Consider the following 23,797-nt stretch of genomic DNA (forward strand, 5'->3'; position numbering starts at 1 on the left):
TGTAGTGTTTCCCAAAAAAATCTGTTCAGTGGGCTGGAATAAATTACAGTTTATATGAATAGGGTAGGAATGGATCAAGGGCATAGTAGGAAAAGCAACCAGCACAGCATGTAAATTAAAGCAGCCCCCCAAAACATTCATGTTTTATTGCCACCCTCCTGTTTGCTGGTTTTCTCGTAGGCTCATTTCCAAAACATCAGCAGAAGGTGTAAGAGTGCGTGTGTCTGGAATACGAGCTACTCTGTTTTATATACTGCTGCCAGGACATAATGCTATTTCATTTCAGTGTGGAAGTCCTGATTATTTTTTTTTTAACACATCTGCTGAAAACAGAATACTACTACTTTACAACTAATACCTGATCTTTAAGGAGCCCAGTGATTTAGTCCACAGATGTTTCATTTTAGTATCTCCATATGTATTCATTCCCAAAGGTTTCATCTTATATCCCATTATTTTTAAATCCAAGTATTTCACATATGTATTTGGACACAATCTACTGCAAAGTCTTCTTCATTTGTCCACAGGTCAGCCTTTCTCAATTTAACTGTTCAGACGGTCCCAGCATCTCTTACAAGTTCCTGCCTCTGCTGCCAGTTGCATGTTGCTAGGGACCACAACAACTTGTACAGAATCAGTTTGAGGTTGATCAGTCATGAATTTGTTTGGCAGTGGTGATGAGAACTATTACCACCTCTGAATGCAAAGATTCTTTTACTTTCCTTCTCTGATCACCTTCAATTCCCCAGCACCTACATGTCAAGTCACATAGCTATCTAGCAAGCAGATTGGGGACTAACCTAGATGAAAGTGATATTTTTCACAAAGTGGTTAGTGCTTCCTGTGGAGTCATTTTGAGACATAGTATGAGACTGCACCCCAGGAATGTAAGGGAGAAAGAAGCTCTTAGGTCAGTGTTGCTGTCACAAACTCTGTATTGCCAAACCACAGGGTTACCTTTTGTGCTCCCCACCCAGAGTCATGAGACACCAAGGAGAAAACAAAAGGGGACTATCTATCTATATGCTGAAGATTAGGAATGTAAACATGCAGTTTCTCAACGTAGAAGAATGTATTCAAAACATGCCCAGAATTTGAACAATTAAGATCTTCAAATACTTGCTGATTTCATCCTTGTTTCTGTCACTGCCTATCAGCTTGGACTATTCTGGTACTTCAATTTTAGTCAACAGCCCTTCAACACAAGCTTTCCATAACAGTGAGATTTAGATGGATTTAAGTGCATGTCATAAAATGACTCAACTTTGGTTTAATTTTTTTGCAGTAAAACTGCAGTCACATGTTAGACTACAATTTTAAGTAGCGCATCCCTTGCTTTTCATGGGAGGTAACTTTGTGATTTATTGTCACACCAACTTGAAACACCAAATCAATAACGTCCAGTAGAGCACTCTAATAGGGTGGTGAAGGTGACACAAGAAAGGGGAATTGGATTCAAGAAAGACTTAAGTTGATGAAAGCCCAAAAGTGTAGTGACTTACTGAACAGGTTTCATGGCAGGTACACGTTGCTCCAACTGACCTGTAGTTTATGAGCAAAGTTATACTTCCAGCCACTGTATCCCACTGATAATAAAGTATGCAACCTATGTTTGTGGCCAGCAAAGAAGCAACAGCACCTCAAGGAAGACGACCCAAATAGAAGTGCTTCCAGCAGCACGTGCCAGTTACAATTTCAATTTATTCTTTATCAATCTGTTCAGCTTTACAATGAGAAGGAGAGTATGGGAAATACGATGACAGTAACACAGCTAACTGAAGGACATAATGGTTTGTTTACCTTTTCTGCCTCAGTCCCCGCTTCTAGCTGCTGCTTCTGTTTAATGCAGATCTGCCCTACTTTAGCCAGGAGCTCATGTGGGTGAATGAAGACTCGTGAGCTCAGCAGGAAAGTGAAGATGTAAGTCCTCTGTGAAAGTAGAGAGAGAAAAAAAAGAAAACAAGACCAAACTAATAAGCTCAGTAACTTCAGCAAAAATAAGCTATCTTCCCTGGAAAACCTATTACATAAACCACAAATGTAACTCTCCTTCATTTAAACTTATAATTTTTCCTGTCTCCAGAAACATGGTGGTCTTTTCTAGAGCTGTTACAAGGAAATGCTGTAGGCTTCAAGGCTCTTAAGTGTGGTGTTTCCAGATTCCCAGTTTATTTCCCTTTAAAATGCTAAACATAATATGCCCAACTGGTCATTGCTCACCAAAAAGACAAGTGAAATACGTCAAATGTGGGGTGCTGTTTCTCTTTAACAATACTACTTCTGTTGCTTTGTTTCAAGAGTGACTGGTTTTTACTGAGCTCCAGAAAACTGCTTCATGTGTATTCTAAACCACAGCTGTAATTTCTTCATGTATGAGTTTTTTTGGTTCCTTTTGCCCACGATCACTTACACAAGCTTTAGCTTTGACTGTGGCCATGTGACAACAATTTATTTTTAAGCTTGACTATTTGGGGCTTGTTTCAGTCTTTTGAATATAAACACTGCTAATAAACGCCAACAATTATTTTTCAGCAGAAACAGACTCTCCATTTGTATTTTAAAAGCTGTAATGCACTGTGTTCCAAATCATACTCTAGATAGTTTAGTTAAAAGTGAGAATGCCTTCAAGCTAGTCTTGCTTCAATGTTTGAAACTTGACTTCTGTATTTGAATGTAATGACCTGAGTAATGACAGCAGCATCTCATAAGCACTCCTGTTGCTCCTTTAGGCTTCTTGACAATGGATTCCAATTAACTGTTAGACTTGCAGTGCTACTGTCAACTGTTTTTAGCAATGTCTTTTGGCAGGCCACAGCCAAGTGTGCAAATAAACAGTACGTGTTATACCATCCTGGACTGGGCAAGTGAATTGAGCCATCTAAAATCTTAATTAAGAGTAGTTGTCCAAAATATGGCATCTCTACTATTAGCTACTAAATTCTGCTGCTCTAAAAAACACTTGTAGTTAAGAGCTGATGGTATCTTTAGGACTCCAAAAAGGTTATGGTGTTTATCTCTCTAATCACAATAAAAAGTGTTGTTAATGGAAAAGTTTCTACTTCAATAGTCAGTGTGCCCTATAATATTAATTTAGCACTAACCCCCTCCAAATATCAGAAGTAGAGGGGAAGCAATGTATGTTTGTGGTTTTTTTTTCACTTGCTTGTATTTTTTTAAAACAAAATGACTTAACTAGAAATCAGTGTTCTGGGAGCACATAAACAGTATAAGAGAGTAAGCATGTATCTATTAAACATTCAACTCTGTCCTGAGCTTGTGGAAGAAACTAATGATACAACAGAGATGTTTAAAAATACTCACTCTCATTTGGATATCTTATTAGCACTGGGGTTCATGTATTAAATCAGGAATAGCATTAATTCTCTACAATTGATGTTGAAGTTAATCTGTAGTCTTTGTCTTTTCTATTGTTTATGAGTAGAGGAAGAGAGGGGAAGGGTTAACTGGATGGACAGTTTGTGTTGGGTTCCTGGGTAGTGCTTCCATTGATGCCTGCAGAAGATGAATAGTTGAGGCTATCTAACAGTTAGGCTCTTGGTGACTTCTGAGCAGGTGGCCAGGGCAGCAACAGGACACTGACAGCACGGCCTCCCTTCTTGATGCCACACAGGCACAAATTGTGGCTCTCTCCAGACTTTCAGAGAGGTTTTTTTTTAATATTTACAATGACAAAAAATTGAAGTTATTGGGGGGAAAAAAATAAAATTCAATGCTGTTCTTGTGTCTGCATCGGGGAACAGCTCATAATGTGTCATCTTTGGAGAAGCTTTATAAAAAATCTATAGTAGAGTATGTGGCAGTACATTGGGCACTAAAATTAGGCCAGAGAGCTAACCTGATTCACAAAAGGTGGCCTGGTTGTATTATAGGAAAAAATCTTTTATGTATGTGATCCCAAAACTGGTATGCTCCCTATTCAGAATGAAAACAAGATAAAGAGTAGTGATGGGTTGTGAGATCTTTGCGGAGGGGTTGAGCGTTTTTGCTTGTTTGGTTTCATTGTTGTTGTGTTTTAAGTTACACCTGGTTATCCTCTGTTATGTTTTGCACCTAACTTTTGTGCTCACTTCTATCAGTACTGTCCCTGAACTTAAAACTGGGAATCTGAACTATATGGGAAAGGAGTTTAGCTATTGAGTGTGTCAGCTGTCACTGGGTTGTATGAAAACTTTTGTTCTGGAAACATGAAGCAGCCCTCACTTTTACTGTATTTTACATTTGAGAGAGCTGGAAAATGAAAAGAAAAAAAGACTTCGATGCCATCAGAAACTTCTTGCTTACATTCCTCTCTGGGAGTTTAGAAGCCTATCTGAAAAATATATCTATGTGTTAAGTAGCAGGGAACCAAAACTTAAGTCACGATGCCCTGCCAATGACCTCTGCTCTGATAAGCTGGAATGCATTATTTAAGGAAAGGATATAATTTTGCTTCTCATACTAATTCTAGTGTTGGTCTCCTTGTGGAAGTTTGTGTGATGTGGGACAGCGTTTATCCAAAGTGACTTTGAGAAAGCTCCCCTCAGACTATCATTTCCCTTGCATTATACTGCAAGAAAATTGTTACTTAGATGACTTGTGATTTTATTTGGTTTTATATGATGTTCAAAAAAGTACCAAACTGGCAAGATGCAGGAAGATGAATGGCCATACAAGTGAGTACTTGTCTCTGATGTCTCTCTGTTTCTCTGTAAACAGAAATATCTGTACTGGACCTATGTAATGCTTTCCCAGATGACACAGGACTACCACCATTTAGAAACAATCATTGCTTCTGAAACCCATCTACTGTATTCTCATTCAATCTTTTAAGTCACTTAATTGGAAGGAGGTTCAGTACTTTGACCATAATGGAATAATTTTCTTTTTCAATGAAGATATGCTGGTTTACAACATATTGGTAGCTAATTGTGGCTTTTTTTTTTTTAATACATGTATTGCTTATGCTGGCATAGACAAGGAGTAACTGCAATTAGGAAACAAACAAAAAATTATAGGTCTGACAGCAGTATTGACCCCCATCTCCCTGCCTCTCTTCTAATAGCCACTCTATCCAATAAAGAAAAGTCAGGCTGAACTAAGCAATACATTTCAGCTTAGTAGTAGGTCTCTGGGCTTAGAAACAGTTGTTTTAGATAGGAAATATTTCATAATGATGTCACATGCCTTATCTAGATTGAGGATTTCTGTGATTTTTTGCACCTGTACTACTATACATGTAGGCTAAACACTGTAACAGTGTAAAAACCTACAATCGTAGTCAGTCTTCTGATCATGAAGACAACAGTTTAGAGAAGGTACATTTAGCTAAGAAGCTAGCTGTTTTGAGTAAGAAATGTTTCCATAAACTATGAGATTGAAAGTTAAGGTCCATTTATCCCACAAAAGTGACAGGTATCTGGGAGGAGAGGCAAAAAAATAAATATATAATCTTTTCTGCACTTGGAACAACATAAGCTGACACAAAAAGGGCTTGCGCTTTACAACAGAATAAGAAGCCAGATTCCTTTAGTGCCTAAAGTTGTTGCTAAGAGATGAGTTGAATTATATTAAAACAAAAAAAAAGAGAGAGAGAGACAGCTTGCAGGAGCACAAGACTAAAGAAGGAATTGTTGCTCTCTAACCCAAGAATGCACTGATGACTTCTTGAGGAGGGAAAAAAAAAACCCCACCAACTTTTCTTTGTGCACTCACTGCTCATCTTGGAAGTTCTTGTTTGTGAAATACTTTCTTGAAATGTTTTCTTGCTCGGGCACAAGGGTTGCAGACTGGTACATTCCATTCTTAACCTCCCGAACTCTTCTGTCTCATGAGTATACATTTTTCTATGTGCTGAAAAAGTCCCTGTACACAAACAAGCCCCAAAAGAGCAGCAGCACACAAATGCAGGCCCTTATCTTTCCCTTCCTCCCCTGCCTGACTTGTGCTCTGCCAACACTGCAAATACATTTTTGTTTTGCCTCTGTAACCAGCACAGAAAGATATTCTATGTTAGCTTTCTCCCTCACCTCTTTTTTTATTCCTGTCTGGAAGGTTACTGTGATCTTTAGCTTAATTTCCACACAGGTGGGAATGCCTTCTAGATCACTGTGTTCAGATATTTTAACCCAAAAATTTGGATGAATACTGCCACTTACAGATATGTTACTCTAAGGTTATCTCTGCTACTATTACCAATAACTTCTCTTTGTGCAAATTACTTGGTGATACCTTGCTGCTTTTATTTGTATGTGTAACCAGAGCCAGGAGACTGAGAGGTGTTTATACCTTTCTCTTGAACATACAGTACGGGCTACTCTTCTGACAGGTTATCAGCATAAATGGCTATCACCCTCTGTAGCAACTTCCCTAAAAGCAGAAATGAGCATGAAATTCAGTACAAACATGCAACTGAACAAAACCTGAAAACTGGGATTTGAAGATGACTCAAATACAGCCCCTTCTTTATGGTCTTCAAAGCCTATTTATATACTCTTTTTTATACTTAATTCAGCTAAATTGAGTAGTGTGATTTAACTAAAAGAATGTGTCCTCCTGTAGAGGATATGAACTTGGTTTAATGCCGTTTTCCATTTCTCTTTCCCCGGACACCATGATTGCCTCTGTTGTATCTCTCAGCTGTCGGCTTGCTGTCTATTTAAACTGCATCCTCCCAGGGTGGCGTCTGTGACTGCTTGATTTGCAATGCCTCCCTTGCACCAGTGGGTATGGGATGATAGCACCATGGAAACTAGCAGCATTCCAAAATAAGTCATAGACCCTTTAAGTCATGCTCACTTTATGGAACCATTTTCAGAGTAGCTGTGTTATAAATAGATCTGTTAGAAGTTACAATAAGGGAGTGCATTAGCAGCTACTTAAAAAACTTAGCTATAGTCCAGAAATTCAAGCAGCAAGTAAATATATTTTAGTATCACACAAAACAAGGTGACTCCTTGGAAGGTTTAATTACGACAGCCTAAAGCTATTCCACTGGTAAACCGTATCAGCCCTATCTGCTGCTTTCTTCTGCATAACTGTTCTGCACTATGCATTTGGAGGCAGGGACCACAGATTTTAAATCCAACAATGGTTATTCCTCTGTGTCTAATAAAGGACTTGATACTAAGAGTCTGTCAAAGATAATACAATTTTTTACTAGCCATATTTAAACACAAGGGTTAAGATTACTTCTGAACTGCAACACTAAACCATCCTGGTTTTGCTTTTAATATTCTGCTGATGTGATTGCTGGCAATTCTGCTGCTTTTACTCATTGAGTTCTCATATAGGAAGTTCCCTTTTTGTGCATACTGACTGTAAAGATGGGAAGGGTATACACGGGAGCTTGAAGGGACTTTATTGTGACTGATGTGAAACAATGAAAAGTTCTACACAAATTAGACTGTCAAACATAATGCAGTAGTGAGCCATACTCTATCATGCAAGTGTTGAATTGAACATGCAGCTTACTAGTGATTTCAATTTCCCCCAATTCCTTGCTTCTCTTCAGCAAGAGCTGGGATGCTTCTGCTCTAGTTGCTGCTTTTTTCAGAGCTCAATGGAATATACACCATAGAGCCTCTCTGATCTTTGGCAAATTATTTAAATAACACCTTTTGGTAAAGGGTACAAGGGGTAATTTTAAATGACAAAGTGATCTCTTGATAATGTCCTGGAATTTACTGCACAGAGTATGCTTCATCAGTTGCAAAGTCATTTTCAAGTTCAAGAACATACATTACAGTGCTGGCCCTCTAAAATGTCATGAGAAAGAGAGCATTTTAATTAAAATCTATTTTGGGTTTGTGGTGGGGTTTTTTGGGGTCGGTTGGTGTTTTTTTGGGTGTTGTTTGGTTTTTTGTTTGTTTTTTTTTTTTTTTCAATGGCCTAAGTAGGAGATGCATAGAAAACTACGGAAAAAATACTAGAGCTCATTTCAGGTCTGCTTCCCTAGGTAGGAGCTGGTTAGTAGTTAATTCTTGGCTGCCTTAGAGCTAAAGCAGCTTATGAGGATTGAAAAATCTGTGGCTAATGCTGCTTTTAATTGGCTCTTAAAGCACCCATTTGGGTTCAACATAGCTTTATCTAACGAGTGTTTCTATTTAAAAACAGAGAGTATCCCCATTCAGCAACATCTTCAGTGAATAAATACTGCATGTAAAATAAATGCATCTTCAGTCTGTATCTTAACCTTGAATCAGTGAGGTAGAAATTCTTAAGGAAGCATCAATCCAGATACTAACACAAGAAAACCATGGTAAGAAAAAAAAGCCCTTCAGTGGCTACTTACATCTGGATAATAGTCCATAGTGGGCACCAGGTGCTCTATCAAGGCCTCCAGTGATCCAGAAACAAGGTTGCCATCCTGATAAACAGGGTCCACACACCTTTCTCCCATATCTGGCTGCACTTGTCCACTACAACTGGAACCAAGCATGCTGGAAAATATTGGTGTCTGGGGCATAGTTTCCTGCAGAAGTTGGGGGGGAAAGAGAGGGTTAAGCTTTTTTTTCAGAATGTCTTATGCAGGGGGTTTTCAGAGGCACCGAGTATATGGCTGAACACAGCCTGGACATCCAAGCTGAGTTCTGAATCAAGGAGTGGCACATGTGCAAGCTGGCTTTAAAACTATGTCACTGAGGCTGTAGATGCAGAAACCATAAGAATTGTCTTCACTGTCTTCTTTCTCCCCAGTTTTCCTCTGGCTGTTTGTGCATAGAACCATACAGAGATGAAAATGCAAAATGTTTCCTGAATTCCAAAGATATCAAAGCAGAGCTCTACTAAACATCCTGTGCCTTAATGTCCCTTTTCTTATTCTTTCTGAAGTCAGATATTTGGCCAAAATGCTTGACATGATGATAAATTCCTCACCACTTCTATATCTAGATGTAATACAGGTCCCAACAAAAGTGAGTATTTACCTATGTATAGATACCATTGGAAACAGCAGGAGAATAAAATTGTCTGAATAAAATTGCCCTTTTTTGGTACATGAAACCACAAACTGGATGGAAATGATTGCTCTGACATGGACAACTGTCTCTTTGGAGACACTTGCTTAGGAAACAAACCTGCTATCACAACACACAAACCACATGAAGATTTTTGGGCTTCCTCCTCCCTCCTCCTTGGGCACAAGCTGTATCAGTACACCCTAGTTCCCAGCTGTTAGTAAATGTGGAATTTGTTTGTTTTAAACTGGCTGAAGTTAATATATGCAAAGGCTAAACAAATTATCCAGCTACTGTATGCAAAGATCCAAAACACTATTCAGCATCAAAGCAGTTCTCCCTGGCTGCTGGAATAGTTAAAACTATTTAGAGGGCAAAGGGAAAAGCATGCACCATTAACTCTTTAGTTGCTGTCTCACCTCTATGAAACAAACATGACATTGTCACACTTGAAAAGCTTGTATATAGAAAAAAAGGATTAGACTATTGCTATTACCTCTAAACTGACAGCTGTTTCTTACTATTTGTGTCTTGGATGCAAGTCCTCTTTCACTGTATCAAATTTTCAGAAACCAGTTTAACTGCTGAAAATCTTAAGTGCTATGAGGGTGGGATTGTTTGGGGTTGGTTGGTTTTGGTGTTTGGTTTGTTTTTGTTGTTGTTGTTTCGGGTTTTTTGGGGGAGGGGGGTTGTTTTGTTTTGTTGGGGCTTCTTTTGGTAGCACTTGAAAGAATTGCAGAGTAAAACTGTACTTTGTATCCTTTTAATGCAATGTACATTCTTCCTCTCAAACTCTCCCAAGTGATCTACAAGCTGGGTTACAAAGCATTTTTGTTTTTAAACTCACAAGGATGACAGCTACATTGGTAGGGAAAAAATGCCAGTATTAACAATACTTGCTCATTAAGGTGAGAGATTTACCTCTATTTTAGATTGACAAGTAGCACTGGGTTGCAACTTTAACCAAAGGACCTTTTAGGTATTCTTATGTGATACAGATATAAGGGAAGTGTAATTCCTTGTAAATTGGGATACATCAGCTGTTTAATAGCAACCAGGGAGGCTGAGGATTGCAGATCAATTTCAGAAGTTCAGGACATAGATTCAAATAGAACAGAAAATCCAGGGTTCAATGGAATATCAAAAGAAATTAGAAATTATGATTCTGCATGAATAGGCATTAAAGTTACTCAGTATTTCATGGATTTATTTTAGGCCTAAGCTCTGAAGTACACAACAATCTGACAAATCACTGGAGCATATGATGAAGAAGCCAGCTTTGCTATGCATACTAATTTTTTGTTGGTGGGTTTTTTTTGGTTGTTGTTGTTTGTTTCACTTTGGTTTTTTCCCCTCTTTTAAGGACCATAGCAATAAAGCTGAAAGCTACTTCTCAGGCTGGACAGGCACTGGTGGGCACTCCTGGCTAGTAAGATGTTGTTGCACCGGGTTTTAAGAGAAGTTAACTACTAACTAAGCTCACACTGAAAATATGCTTTTGGAGGACGCTGATCCCGGTTTTGTATCCAGTGTTTTAAAGTCCTTTAAGACGTTCATTGTTGCATCAGTTTTGTTTTAAAGACCCTCTTCGGGAGCAGCCTGTAATGATCTTAGCCGGGCGACAAAGGCCAGAATCCCAGCCCTGGATCTTCCCGCGGCGCTGGCTGCTGCTACCAGCACCCGCTTCCGGCGGTGCCGGCTTCTCCAGAACTGTCAAAGGACCCGATCGGTCGAGGCCCCCGCACTGGTAGGGAGGCAGCGCCCGCAGTGAGGGCAGTTAATACCACCGTGAAGAGCCGCAGCACTGTCAGCCCCCGTACTCTACTCGTTTCTTTAAAACTCGCGGTTCCCTCTACATAGTCGAGCTCCCGGCTGCTCGGGGGCGGCCAGTGGAGGGGAGCGCTGCGGCGGCCGCGGACGGCGCCCTTGCACAGCACCTGCCGCGACCTGCTACGCTCGGGGCCCCGGACAACCCCCGCCCGCTCTACCGCAGCACCTCTGCTGCGATGACCGCGGAAGACACTCACTGGCGTCCTTCCCCCTCCCGCCCTCCCCCCGCGATAAGTTCTGAGGCAAACTCTCCCGCGACTTCGACCGCTAGGGGTTTTTCCCCTCTCTACCACCCAGCCGTCACCCTGGGGCTCTGCCCTGCCGCGCGCTCTCCCCTTTGGTGTCCGCACATGGCAGACGGGGGTCACGACGGCAGCGACCGTCCTGAGGCGCTTACCCTCATTTTCCTGGGCGATGTGTACATACGTGTGGGCAGGGGCGGCAGCGCCGGCGGCCCCGCGGCTGACAGCTCTCAGCTGCCCGCCCGCGACGGAGCTGCCGCCCGGCGCGGCCGGCCCGACCCCACTCCCGCCGCCCGTGACGTCAGGGCCCAGCGCGGCGCCCTGTTGGCTGAGCGCAAGCGTGGCTCGTTCAAACGGAGCCGAGTCAACGGTGCGGGGGCGTGGGCACCGCCTCGGGCTTACGCAGGTCTGACCGCTAGTGTAGGTCGCATGGGTGCTTTTTTTGGAAGCATTTGGTCGTCCTGCTGGGATTTTTTTCCTCCTGGTTTGTTTGTTTTCGGTTGCTTGAATTTGGGTTTGGGGTTTTTTGTGGTGGGGTGGGTGGTAGGGGAGTTGGCGTAGGTTTTTGTTTTGGTTATTATTTGGTGCCCTTTCCCCTACCCTCCAAACCATTCTTAAGCGACCAGCCCGCCAGCCATTTGTTTTTCACATCCCGAGCACGACATGATACCCTGAGCACTCCTCACCGGTGTGCGCTTTGCCACCCAGCGTGGAGAGCCCGCCCCAGCGCGACGACGGACTGCGCGGGCTCCGCCTACCGGCGCGCCTACCCACGCGCTGTTCTCGAGGGTCACGGCCCTCACGCGGGTAGCCTCGTGCGAAGCGTCGCGGGAGGCGTGGCGCAGGAGCCTTTGCCCGCACTCGCCGTGTGAGGCTGCTGAAGCCGGCTGTGCCCCTCGCGATTAGCGCAGCGCTGAGCGACACGGCCCAGCTCTCCCTCCTAGTCCTGGGTTGTGTTTCTTATTGCTGGATCTGTTTCCTAATTCCTTGATCCAGGTATCTGGTAGTTCTGGCTGGCCATTAGACTGTAGGGCTGGTGTGCAGGCAGCCCCTGTTCCCCTCTGCAGGCTTGGGTGCGTATCTAGTATCTGATTGCCTGTGGAAATGCTTGCTGGGCACATCCAGCCCCATCACAATCTCCTTGACCTATACCCAGGAACATCTATGGGCTGCCATCTTTGCAGCCTTCCCTCATGAATATTTTCCACATCCTGTTTCTCATTTTGCTTGTGATTGTTTCAGTATTTGCCTCTGTCTCCAGGCAGTTTAGTGGTGAACTTAGTAAGGCTAATGGTTAGACCTGATGATCTCAAGGGCCTTTTCCAACCTGAATGATTCTATGATTCTGTGAATATATAGCAGAAGGTTTCACCAGTTTCCATGGTGATTTATGTTGGGAAAGCGTTTTTGGAAATAAGCATGCAGGGCTAGGCAGGTAGGAGGGGCAAATAAATTTGGGAACATGTACATACTCCAGAGCACTAGGAATATATTCATGTTTCCTCACCTTTTAAGGGCTGGCACGATCATCACAGAATCACAGAATGGCTTAGGTTGGAAGGGACCTCCCTGCCTAAACAGTCATTTCAGAAAGATCTGTAATCACCATCTTCACTGCTTGCCTACTAAATTCTCTGGATTTCCAACTCTTTATAGAGATCTGCCATAGAGTCTTTGTTAAATTAGCTTCTGCTGCTCAATGATGTGGAAAGTCAGTCCTTTTCCTCCCTGCCAAGTTAATTTTGTAGTTAATCTTACTCCTATAGCTTACTCCACAACCTTTAGAGCATGCAAATATTGGCAGCAGATCTGATACCTGTGTACTCTCAGGCTTTCGTCAACCAAGGGTACTGGTGTCCTCACTTGGACACAAAGGAAGTGCCCAGGTAGCATAAGCTTTGAATCCAGTTGCCTGACCTGCTCCAGTACATGTTAGGATCTTTGGGTATAATGCTAGAGGAGGGTGTCTTTTACAGAGGGTGATGGAAAAGTTTTGTCAAGCAGTAGTCGAACAACTTCAAGGTCTGTATAAAAGGTTATTGAAAGCAGATTAGCATTATATAATAAATATATTTCTTTGTGAAGGTTATGAATATCTTTAATAATTCATATGTACAGCTAAGAATATCAGCAAGCCTGCAAGTAAGTATGCATGAAAAGCAGGTATTAGATCTCATTCTGTGTCTATGCTAACCTGCTTTCCTGCTTTATTCAAACATTTGCTGAGACTCATAGAAATGCACGTTACTCTTAGAAAAGCATACAGTTAATTGAGCTGTAGTCACAAATTCAATCTCTTGTAAAAACAATCTTTTTCGGGGGGGGGGAGGGAGAGGGGGGCTGTGGATTTTGTTTGGAATGTTTTTTGGTTTGTTGGGGGTTTTTTTGGTGCTTTTTTTTTTTTTTTACTTCAGAAGTTGGATCTGTTATTGAAACAAAAAAAATACAGGAATTTAGACATGTTCAGAATTAAGGAAAACAATGCTAGTTAAGCATGCTTTCTCTAAGAGTTGTGTATCAGTACTCTGGTCTGTAGGCAAAGCCCTGTTATACCACCATGCAATAAGCACCATGAAAAGCACCTAGGATTTCTACCACGTTCTGGAAGAGCTGACAGACTGCACTTGTTCCCCAGAGTACAGATTGCACAGGAGCTGATTCTTGTCATACTTGGATAAAATCCAAAATAATGTATGTAGAGGAAAATGGCTGGGTCTTACCCTGTTCTCTACAGTTCCTTATGTTATACTTATTGGCACCATATCAAAGTTTTTCCATGCTTCTTCATTCTGTAGTCCAGCAGAATGTGTTTAGAATTTTTTTTCCATGTATATGTAAAAGGGTGTGTGTATGATCTTAGGGGTCCTTTCCTACTGTAATGATTCTATGATTTCTTGTCTGTATACATGCCTAGTGGCATGTATACGATAGTGGGGGGAGTGTTTAGAGAATGGGAGTCGAGGGAAATGTATTTTTGTCGTTTTCTAACATACACAGTGCTTCATTTTTGGGGTACTGTATTGCAGTGCTGTTGGAAAGGTTGTTTTTATAAATCAGGAAAGCTGAAGACCTACATTCAGCTCATGTGAAAGAGATAAATCATGTTATCTTTTTATTTCCATTTCTCTTTCTGTAAAGTGTGGATGATGACCTTTAGCTATCTATATTCTGAATGTTGAAATCTGTTGATACAGAAACTCGTAAGGTCAAATTGTTTTTGCAGTTGTGTAAGTTCTGCTCCTCAACAAGTTGCTTGCATTTTGAAAACATTTTCATTAGGCATTGCCTCACAGTGCTGGTGGGTGGACCCTACAGCAAGTTCAATCAGCAGAGCCTGTGTTTGTTCTGTAGCTTGCTTTTGAGGCAATGCTGCTGTGGTTCAATCCAGCTTGTCAGAGTATCTCTCTGCAGGGTGAGTCAGCAGCAGTCATGCTGTGACCGTCTCAACCTGGAAGGTTGCTTCAGCCTCTCTTTTACTGGCTAACATCAGTATACCGTGTTCTATTATCCTATGGTTAATGAACTGGATTGGAATTTGCAGTATTTGTATTCCGTTCCTGCTTGCACTATAGATTTACTGGACAAATGATTTAATCCCACTGTGCTTCAGTATTCATCTGTGAGATGTTGATGTTTTCACACTGTTATGCTTACTGTATATGTTTCTATATTTGGACAATCTTGTAGTGAAGATTATACAGTTAGATGTAAGAATAGGGGAAGAAGTAACTTGAGGTTTTTTGACTGGTCTTAGAAAACAGCATTTTGGACACAATTTACTCATTCATGCTCATCTGAGACTATAACCTCAAGTATAAAAGAACTCCCATAGAAATGGAATTTTCATTGTCAAGTTACTCAAGGCACTCTTTGTTCACCTTCCACATAGATATGGTTAATATTGACATTTGGTTTCACTTCAGAGAGTATGTCAACATGATTTAAAGCCCCAGTATCTGCAGCGAAGGAAGCAGGGAGAGACAAGAAGTCTGAATGGAAAATGGACTTACGTATGGCATTCTTCAAAGTATTGATTAAATAATAAAATGTCATCAAGGCTTCATCTGACTCTTGCCACTCTTTTATGTACACAGTAGCCTTTTGAAATACAACTGGTTTTAGTGCATAACCTTGTATCATACCCTGAAGTTGAGTTTGAACTGTTACCCTGTGATCTACAGGTCTTGAAAGCTGCGAGAGTGTAGAGGGTTCCTGTGTATGCACATTAATTTCTATCCCAGGAGTATGTTATACCCACAGAGAAGCATGATTCCAGAAACTTCTGTATGCCCATCACCATGACAAGTATTGTTATAGCAGTATACTCTGGTTTGTGCATTTTGGATGGCTGTTACTTGGAACTTGAAAATGAATGGTGAATTAAAAATGCGTGCTATATTCATGGCTTTGTTGACTAATGGCCTTGGTTATAGACAGAACCATTTTATCTGGAACTAAAATAAATAATTCGTCCAGTAAATGCCATTAAAACCTCATAAACAGTAATAACAGTGGCCTCTGATGGGGCTTTTGCATAGACCATTTGTAAGAATTCAGAATTCAAGGAGCTGTATGTAGGTAGACCTTCAAAACCTTGGGCAAATGTCTTTAGGGAGCATTAGGGTTTTGGTCTTATTTGTAGGGCTGCACAGATGTTCAGGATTTGCTTGTTGCATACAAATTTTAAGTTTTGAAAGCTGTTATCAAACCAGTTTTAGATGACTCTGAAGATTTCTAAATTTCAGAGATTCATGCTGCAAAATAACTTGATGGCATATTAATAACTCTGCAGCAGATGGGAGTGGGAGAAGAGAGTTTGAAATCGTGGTTTTGAACTGAGAAAAACTTTTAAAACTTGATACTTGAAGTGAGGCTGAACACTTAAACCATCAGTCTGTGATTATTGTCTGTGCCTTAGTCTCTCTCTGTCTGACCTAAGACATAATGAATCTTTCTGCTATAGTCAGAACCAATGAATGTTGTAGTTTGAAAATGGTAGTTTCCAGTTTTAAAATGTTTTGATGAAGAGGTCTTGACCAGCTTGATCCCTGAGATATCCAGCAATTTTCAGAGCAAACCAAGCTGAAAGTATAAGAACGATTTAACATGTGGCCCATCTCTCTCTGGTTTTAGTTCTACCTGAAGGTAGTTCACTAGTTGTGAAAATTCAGTTCTATCTGTGGAGCAGACTGTGTTTTCACTGGCATTAGGTCAGCCATGTGACAGTATTGAGAATAACTGTTTGCTGAGCAGTGTGAAACTGATTTTTCACTGATACTCAGTACTGTAGTTCAGACATAGTTTGAAAGGAAAGCCTTTCTGCAGGATTTAAGAGAAGACCTGGTGCTAATCCACATTTTTTGTGCCTCTGCCAAAACAGGTGATTTAACATAATCTGATGCAACTTGCCTATGATAGTAGTATGTTGCTGTTAATTAGTGACTGAGAGTCTAATGGTCATTTTAGCACAGCTGCCTGAAAAAAATTCAATACCAGTCAGTTTGGTTTCTCATTTTCATAAATACTTCATTTAAACAAGTCTGTAGTTTATAGGAATTATCTTGCCTGTTAATTGACATTTAAGGTACATCCTGTTGGGAAACATTATGGATGTTGTTACTATATTCTTGATTGGTGTGGATGAATCAGCTTTGTTAAAAAAAAATAGAAATTAAAAGGGCAAACAAAAAGGGGTTATACTGCTTTGAATTGAAGACATTGCAAGAGAAATATGTTACAGGGGTCTGAGGAGATCAGGTCATTTAAATGCATAGGAGAGCTAGCCAGAATGAAAGGATAAGATCTCAGAAAAAGATAGCTGTCTTAGCCTACTCTGCTTAAAGGAGCTGCTACATCTTGTCATGCATAAATGACAATTTAGGCAATCGGGGTGTAGATGAACAGCTGCTTCTGCTATAGCTGTAGATATCTTCCATTTTTATTCATGTTTTCTGGAAATGATGGAATCTGTTCAGAGTCTTGTTTTCTAAGAAGGCAGAAAACGCATTTAAAAGGTGTTTAATAATTGTGATTTGGTCTGATTTTTTGACTATAACGTGGGAGAATAGAGGATTATATTATGCAGGTTTTGTTAATTTTACTTAGGGTCTTTTTAAGCTGAATATTTAAAAGCAACTGATATTCTACTTTAAATTGAGTTCAAGCTCGGGTTCAAGATGAAGGAGTTCTCATCCTAGCTAGTGTGTCCTTTGCTTGCATATTCATACTTGCTTTGACACCAGCTATTCCAAGAATGTGCCACCATAGACAAAGTGAAAATCAATTATGCCAAGAAGGGAGCATGTACATACATCAGCAATTTGGTGCCCAGGGGAAGAAAAATCTGCATGTTGGCTGATGTCAATCTTCTTGACATGGTATTTTTGTAAATGCACATTTGTTGCTATTTCTTTTAACCAGCTCAACAAAACCCAAGTTTATTTTTAGTGTTATAAGCTTCAGGGCATCACAATTAGCAGATCAAAATTGCCAGTCTGACTAGTCAACCTTCTGTTTGCCTTAGTAGAAACTATGACAACATTGTTAGCATTCCCACAGGTGTTTTGGAAGATTTATTTGTCAGTGGTGGGTTCAGTTTCCCTTCCCCCCTTTTCTCCCCTGTTTTCAGTGTCTTTGGTTTTACAAATTTCTCACCATCATCTATAAAATAAAATGCTGGGCTGATGAGCTGTTTTGCAGTGACTGACTTGTGACAGACAAATTTCTATTAAATGTGATGTATCTGTCTTGTCTGAATTACTGCAAATAGTTCGGTTCCTATACACATCTACTGCTTGGATTCTTTCTGCTGATACAGCCAAGCAGTTCAGCAGCAATTATTAGGGAAGTTCCAGAGTGAATCAGAAGCTACTTGATTTATGTGGCAGTCAGCAGCTTTTGGTTTAATTCTAATGACTTTATTTGAAATAGAATCAAGGTGTGATAGCCTTAACTGTATATCGAGGAAAAGATCTATTGAGAAAACGAAGTTAAATATGGTTTCATTTTAGCAAGAAGTCACCAGATGAAGTATTAAAAAATTAATTTCTCTTTGAGGAAGTATTTTGATGAATAACAAGCACTAGTGAACAGATGGATGAGCCCCCAAACCAACTTTGAAATGTGCCTGTAGATAAGACTATTAGCTACAGTGTGTTTCAGCATAATTTTAGCTATATGGGGAGAACTTGCACTATCATACCACAAATGTGTATTGACTCGATGCTATGTAGTACAGAATATAGGTTATTTTCTGATATGCATATGTATTTATCCTGTCTTGTATATCCTAGGAAACAGCCTCAGGCTCACCAAGCATGAACTGCTGAATGTGAAACACTAAAATATGATGATGTATTTGCTCTAGATTGAGCTGAGAAGCAATTTGCAGATGCACAAACACCCTGCTATATATGCATAAATGTTGAAAGTAAAAAAACCAAAATAAAACAAAAAACCCCAAACCAACCACTCAAAACCCCCCCACAAACAAAAAAAACCCTACTTGCAACTGAATAATTTATATAGTCTTCCTTTTGCTAAAGCATCTTGACATAAATCAGTTGAAGAATTAATATGACTGAGCTAACTTGGCCCAACCCTTTATGACACCATCTGTATAAGGAGATAGATGCAAGTGAACTACAATAGGATCTTCCTGGAGCTTTTCTTTTTCCTGTGCTTTGTATTGATCAAATCACAATTCAAGTAAGTGAGGATGAAAAAGCAGTGTGTTCCTTGAACCTGTTCAGCTTTGTCATTTAGGACTGGCAGTGATATGAAAGTGTATCCTGGCATACTAAGTTTCAGTATTTTTGTTAAGACTGAGTTATTTTGGTGTCAGTACAATAATTATTGAATTTGTCACTTTTTTTTTTTGTGTTCACTGAGCCAATATTAATGATCATTTGGGAGGTTGATTTATTATTTTACTGAAGTGTTACAATTTATTTTCTTCCCTTCTTTCTCACCAGAAGAAGGATCAAACAGTATAAAACAATTACAGTGAATTCATGAGTCCTGTGCATTCTGATGTTATAGCCTTACTGCAGCTGAGGCACTTCAGTAGCATGAAACTGATGTCATATCAGCTAGCAACTTCAAAGGGGATTCCCCAGGCACAAATATGTGGAAACTTAAAGCCAATATTGTTTCCCCACTGAAAGCTTGTTCCTCCTGGTACTAACTTGAGTTTACCAGTAGTTCTTGGATCTGCAAAAGCTGTCAATACAATGGGCAGCCAGCCTGGTTTAGCTCAGGTTGGAGACTTTTTTTTAAAACTTATCTTTGTTTTTTGTTATTTTTAAAGTAGTATTTTCATTTGTGTGGGATGCCAAAGCTCCTTAAAATAGTCACGTTAGTGAGATATCTTTTGGAACCTAGAGCTGAGAAGGCTGTAATAGCATCAACCACAGGAGCAGTCTGAATTCTAGATATTTTCACTGGATTTTCTGCTTTCCTTACTGCCTTTTTTCTCCTGAACTAGAAGTGGGTAGAAATGAGTCCAGATTGTAGGTATAGATGAGGAAAAAAAAAAAAAAAAAAGCTACAGAAAGATACAGGCTGGGTTTGTGAAACAGGGGGGGGGTGTGTGTATATATATACACACACGATATATATGCAGGGAAATAACTTCAAAGTGCCTTGCCTTCAATGCAGCCATTTAATAGTAATGATACAACAGTGTTGCAGTATTGATTGATAATTTGAGAAGATTCACTGAAAGTTGGATTTTTATGCTGTTGTTGTTTCCTTGTGTAGGAGATTAATTCCTTTATGAGCTATAGTCCCAAATTTTCAAGATACCCTGCTGGGAGGTAGTTGTGCTGTAGATTTAACTAGAGAGAAATTGGGCAGCTTAATTCTGAAATTTAAAAAAAAAAAAAAAAGCCAGCATGGTTTACATGAAGTGTTGCAAATTCATTAAGTCACTTAACTGTGTTTTCAAATGCATTAATGAAGTTTATCTTAATTTTGATCAGTGTTTTCAGTGTAAATGTTTTATAGATGTATAGTAATTAGGGGAGTTCTCTGTCTAACTGGGGACACTATATTCTGTGCCTTTATATTGTTCCAAGAATTATTATGAGCATAGTATTAAACATTAGAGACAGCATTCACCCATGATTACGCATTAGCCTGCGTAGCATCAGTGAAATAGACTGAAGAATTCCTTGCTCTATTCTACTTTGTGTAAGACCAGTCCAGCAAAGGGGGAATAAAAAAATCACATTGATTCCTGCTTCTGTTTCTTATCAGATGCACTGTTTCGCTGGCATAAAAATTGGATGATACAGGAGTAATTTGAGATTATTGAAGTACTCAATTACTGGGACTTGATATCTCTGTTATATGTTGAATACAATTGTGCTGTGTGTCCTTAGATGAAGTCAAATGCCTACCTTGTCTCACACATACATCTGTTGTAGTAAAGCAGGGTTTGTTCGCTTGGAGCAGTTTGTTCTAGCAAACACCATTGCAATTGTAAAATCAGATGAAATGCACTGTATATGCTAATGCTTTTTATTGGTGCTTATTTTCTAAAGTAAATGGAAGCCTAGAATTGCCCTAGCATTGTATGATGTAGAAGACAATAATTCATAATAGCTAGTACTTTAATTAACTTTTATAGCAGATATTCTGTGAAATTGTTGTGTGCTGTGTTGTTTTGCAGTTCCCACTGATTCTATCAAGTGATATATTTTAGATGTTGCTGTTAAAGCTTGTTAACTGTTACTAGAGAATATTGGATTATGTCGTCACTTTATGGTTTGCAAAATAACTGAGACTGAAGTCAGCAAAGGAAGGCAATGCAAGATTTCAGCAAGGGCAACTGTAAATCAGCTGTAAATAATAGTACAGATAACTTCATGCACAAACCATAAGAAGTCATGTCTGGTCTGTTGTAAGTTACCTTCGTCAAAACTGTCAATAACAAGGCACTGAACCTAAGTGCCAGCCTAATTTCCCAACCAGAAAGGCTTTCTTTGGATCACACCTAATTAGAAAGAACTATGAGGATAGGAGCAAAATGTATCTCTGAATAGAATGCCGAAACCAGAGCTAGCCATCTATGTTTTTGCATTCTTACAATCTGCACTATCATGGTCATCTTCTGCAATCCAGTCTTTTTTTACAAAAGTGGAATTGCAGGAATATAAGGCATTGGTGGAATGCCCACTTGACGTCTTTCTCTGGGACATATCATAGCAAGACATATCCAAGCAAGAATAGCTTATCCAATGAGAGAAATATTACTTTCTGGAACACTTTTATTCCTTAATTAAAATGCTAGATTTTCAGGTAATTGCTAAGCTTTCTGAAATGAATAGAAATAGACTGTTTAACATCCTGTAAATATCTGGGCTAGTGCATTGACCTATGTGTCGGCTAAGGAACCTTCCAAGGTGCATCTTTTGACCTAGAAACAACTCCTAGGCTACTATGGTCAAACCCTTGTAAATTACATGGTTACTATTTCTAAAAAGCCTCATAGAGAAGTTAGAGGAAGTTTCACAAGAAACTTTGGTTTCTAAGATCAGAACTGCATCTGAAAGCAATTTATAATCTGTCACAGAACTCTGTTTTGACATATGTTTTGTTAATTGAACTTTTGAGGATGCACAATTCTAATGTGTCTGTTTAAGGAAGCAGTGTTGCTTACCTGTTTCACCTACTCACAGCTAAGCTAAACTTTCATCTTTATTCTGCTCAGCATTGCTGTTTCTACTAAACCCAGATGAATTATTCATAGTTGCTTCTAATTTTGGCCTAACTTTGAACTGGAGATAATTGGAATGTCTCCAGTTGTCTTAATATCTTCACACATCAAAGAACATCAAGTCAGTAGTCAGCATTGTTCTTGTGGTGTATAAAATCCTAGAACTGTTTTGAGGGGAAAAGACCTCTAAGACCATTGAGTCCAACTGTCAAAGACCACTGTGGCTGTTAAACCTCATCCCAAAGTGCCATGTCCACACATACCTTGAACACCTCAGGACGTTGACTCCACCGCCTCCCTGGGCAGCCTATTCCAATGCCTGACCACTCTCAGTAAAGAAATTTTTCCTAATATCCAATATGAACCTCCCCTGGCTGTTTCATCTAATTCTGTCACCTGATACTAGGGAGAAGAGACAGACTTCCACTTCATTACAACCTCCTTTCTAATATAATTTCAGGCCATAAGAGTTTCTTCTTCTTTAGAAGGATGGAGACTGCTAGGTAGGAGCAGGACCTCTTTAAAACAAATCCAAATACCTCATGTAGGTAGAGCCTGGAAGGACAGAGGTTTTGTGTCATCCTTCCTTATGCAATGGGAACCCCCTGGACAGTGCTGCTATAATAATTACAATGGTAGTTCACAATTTTTAGATAAGCTTTGTTTAATGCTTAAATATATACTTAAACATAGACATGTTGTTGCTCTGTTGCCCTTTACATACAAGCACCTGTAATAAGCATTTGCAATATGTGTGGATTTCTTTCAAGTGAAACTATCCCCCTTTTTTTTTCTCCTCATTTTTTCCATACAAAAAGATGACCTTTAAAAGAAACAGCGAGCTTGCAATACAGTCTCCAAAACTGAGCTAGCAAAGTAATCTGCTTACATGTCTGCTTACTTGGAGGAGTGTTTCTCTATAGTTATGGCAAATGTCCCAACACGATCTTTTATATAATTTTAGTGATAATCTATGTGAATTCAAGGACTAAAAGAACATTTCAAGCCCACACAAAGTTTGATGAGAGCTTGTGGCAGTGTACAATTTACAATAGCAAGTTGCACATTCCCTGTTGATACAGTGAGGATGGTTAGGATGTTAGTTAGTGGGTTTTTAGCATTATTTCACCAGAAAACAAACAAACAAAACCCCCAAAAAACCCAACCAGCAGCAATTCTTTCAGTTTTATGCTGGCAGAATAAATACTTCAGTAAGGCTGGGAGAAAGTTGGACAGTAAGGGTATATTGAAGGTGCCGAGAAGCTTTCTGAACATGTTGGTGAACATTAAGGAAATAAAAATCGGCCTAGGAAAGGCATTGCTTACCTTGTACGCTTTTAACCTTTCCCCAGAGACCTGTGCTGCAAATCCCTCGAAGTTCCATGTTGAGTTACAAGCACTTTTTGCTACCTATCTTTTCCTTCCCTTCCTCCAGGCATCTTTTTTTACCCTTCCCCCAACTCACTATTAAAAGGAAAGCTATGGAGAGCTCATAAGTAACAGGCTCGTGCTTTCAATCAAAGGAGAGAGCTGAATAGCCTTCCACTCACTCAGAGTTCAGCAGACCTAGAGTCAGGGCCCCTTCATTAAAGAGAAAGGAATCTGTTCACCTTCTGAAATCTTTCAACACTGAAGCTGTCTGAACCACACAACTTGCATTTCTCTGTATGTGGCCACAGTTCAATTTCTCTTTCTCTCCCTCATCTCTTAAAAACCAGATGTTAAAAGGTAATTTTTGCTCTTGCAGATCCTGAGGTTCCTGATCTTTATTTGCTCATTAGGAGATGCCATTTCAAATTATTTCCCTCTTTACTGTGGCCCCTAAACCCTTGGTTTCATTGAAAAAAAAACCCAAAACAAACAACAAAAAGCCCCTTAGTCTTAGAATTACATGCAGGGAAAACTAACATTTGCATCAGGCTTGCCAAGCATGTGTGCAGTGCAGGTCCAAACACATTGGTTTTGATTCTCAGGCTCGGTGGTTTTCACTTTTTTTTTTCCCCCACTCAAACCTGTGTTTCAGTTCACACCAACTGAGGGTTGCTTTTTTA

At 39.9% G+C, this 23,797-nt stretch overlaps 1 protein-coding gene across 4 annotated transcripts in view; it reads right to left on the reverse strand.

Moving 5' to 3' along the window:
* The window catches only part of RASGEF1A (RasGEF domain family member 1A), a 161,623-nt gene that overhangs the window by 15,248 nt on the left and 122,578 nt on the right, over positions 1–23,797 (reverse strand). For 3 of the 4 annotated variants that reach the window (XM_054163764.1, XM_054163762.1, XM_054163761.1), the window contains 2 exons: positions 8,291–8,470; positions 1,801–1,929 (listed from right to left, as the gene is read on the reverse strand). In XM_054163764.1, the coding sequence (XP_054019739.1) occupies positions 1,801–1,929; positions 8,291–8,464 (303 nt within the window). In that variant the 5' untranslated portion in view covers positions 8,465–8,470. Of the gene's footprint in view, positions 1–1,800; positions 1,930–8,290; positions 8,471–11,181; positions 11,297–23,797 lie in introns of those variants that run through there. The other variant, XM_054163763.1, reaches the window with a different exon arrangement.

The sequence above is a fragment of the Dryobates pubescens genome, chromosome 8 (assembly GCF_014839835.1).
Source record: "Dryobates pubescens isolate bDryPub1 chromosome 8, bDryPub1.pri, whole genome shotgun sequence".
In the NCBI taxonomy this organism is placed as follows: domain Eukaryota; kingdom Metazoa; phylum Chordata; class Aves; order Piciformes; family Picidae; genus Dryobates; species Dryobates pubescens.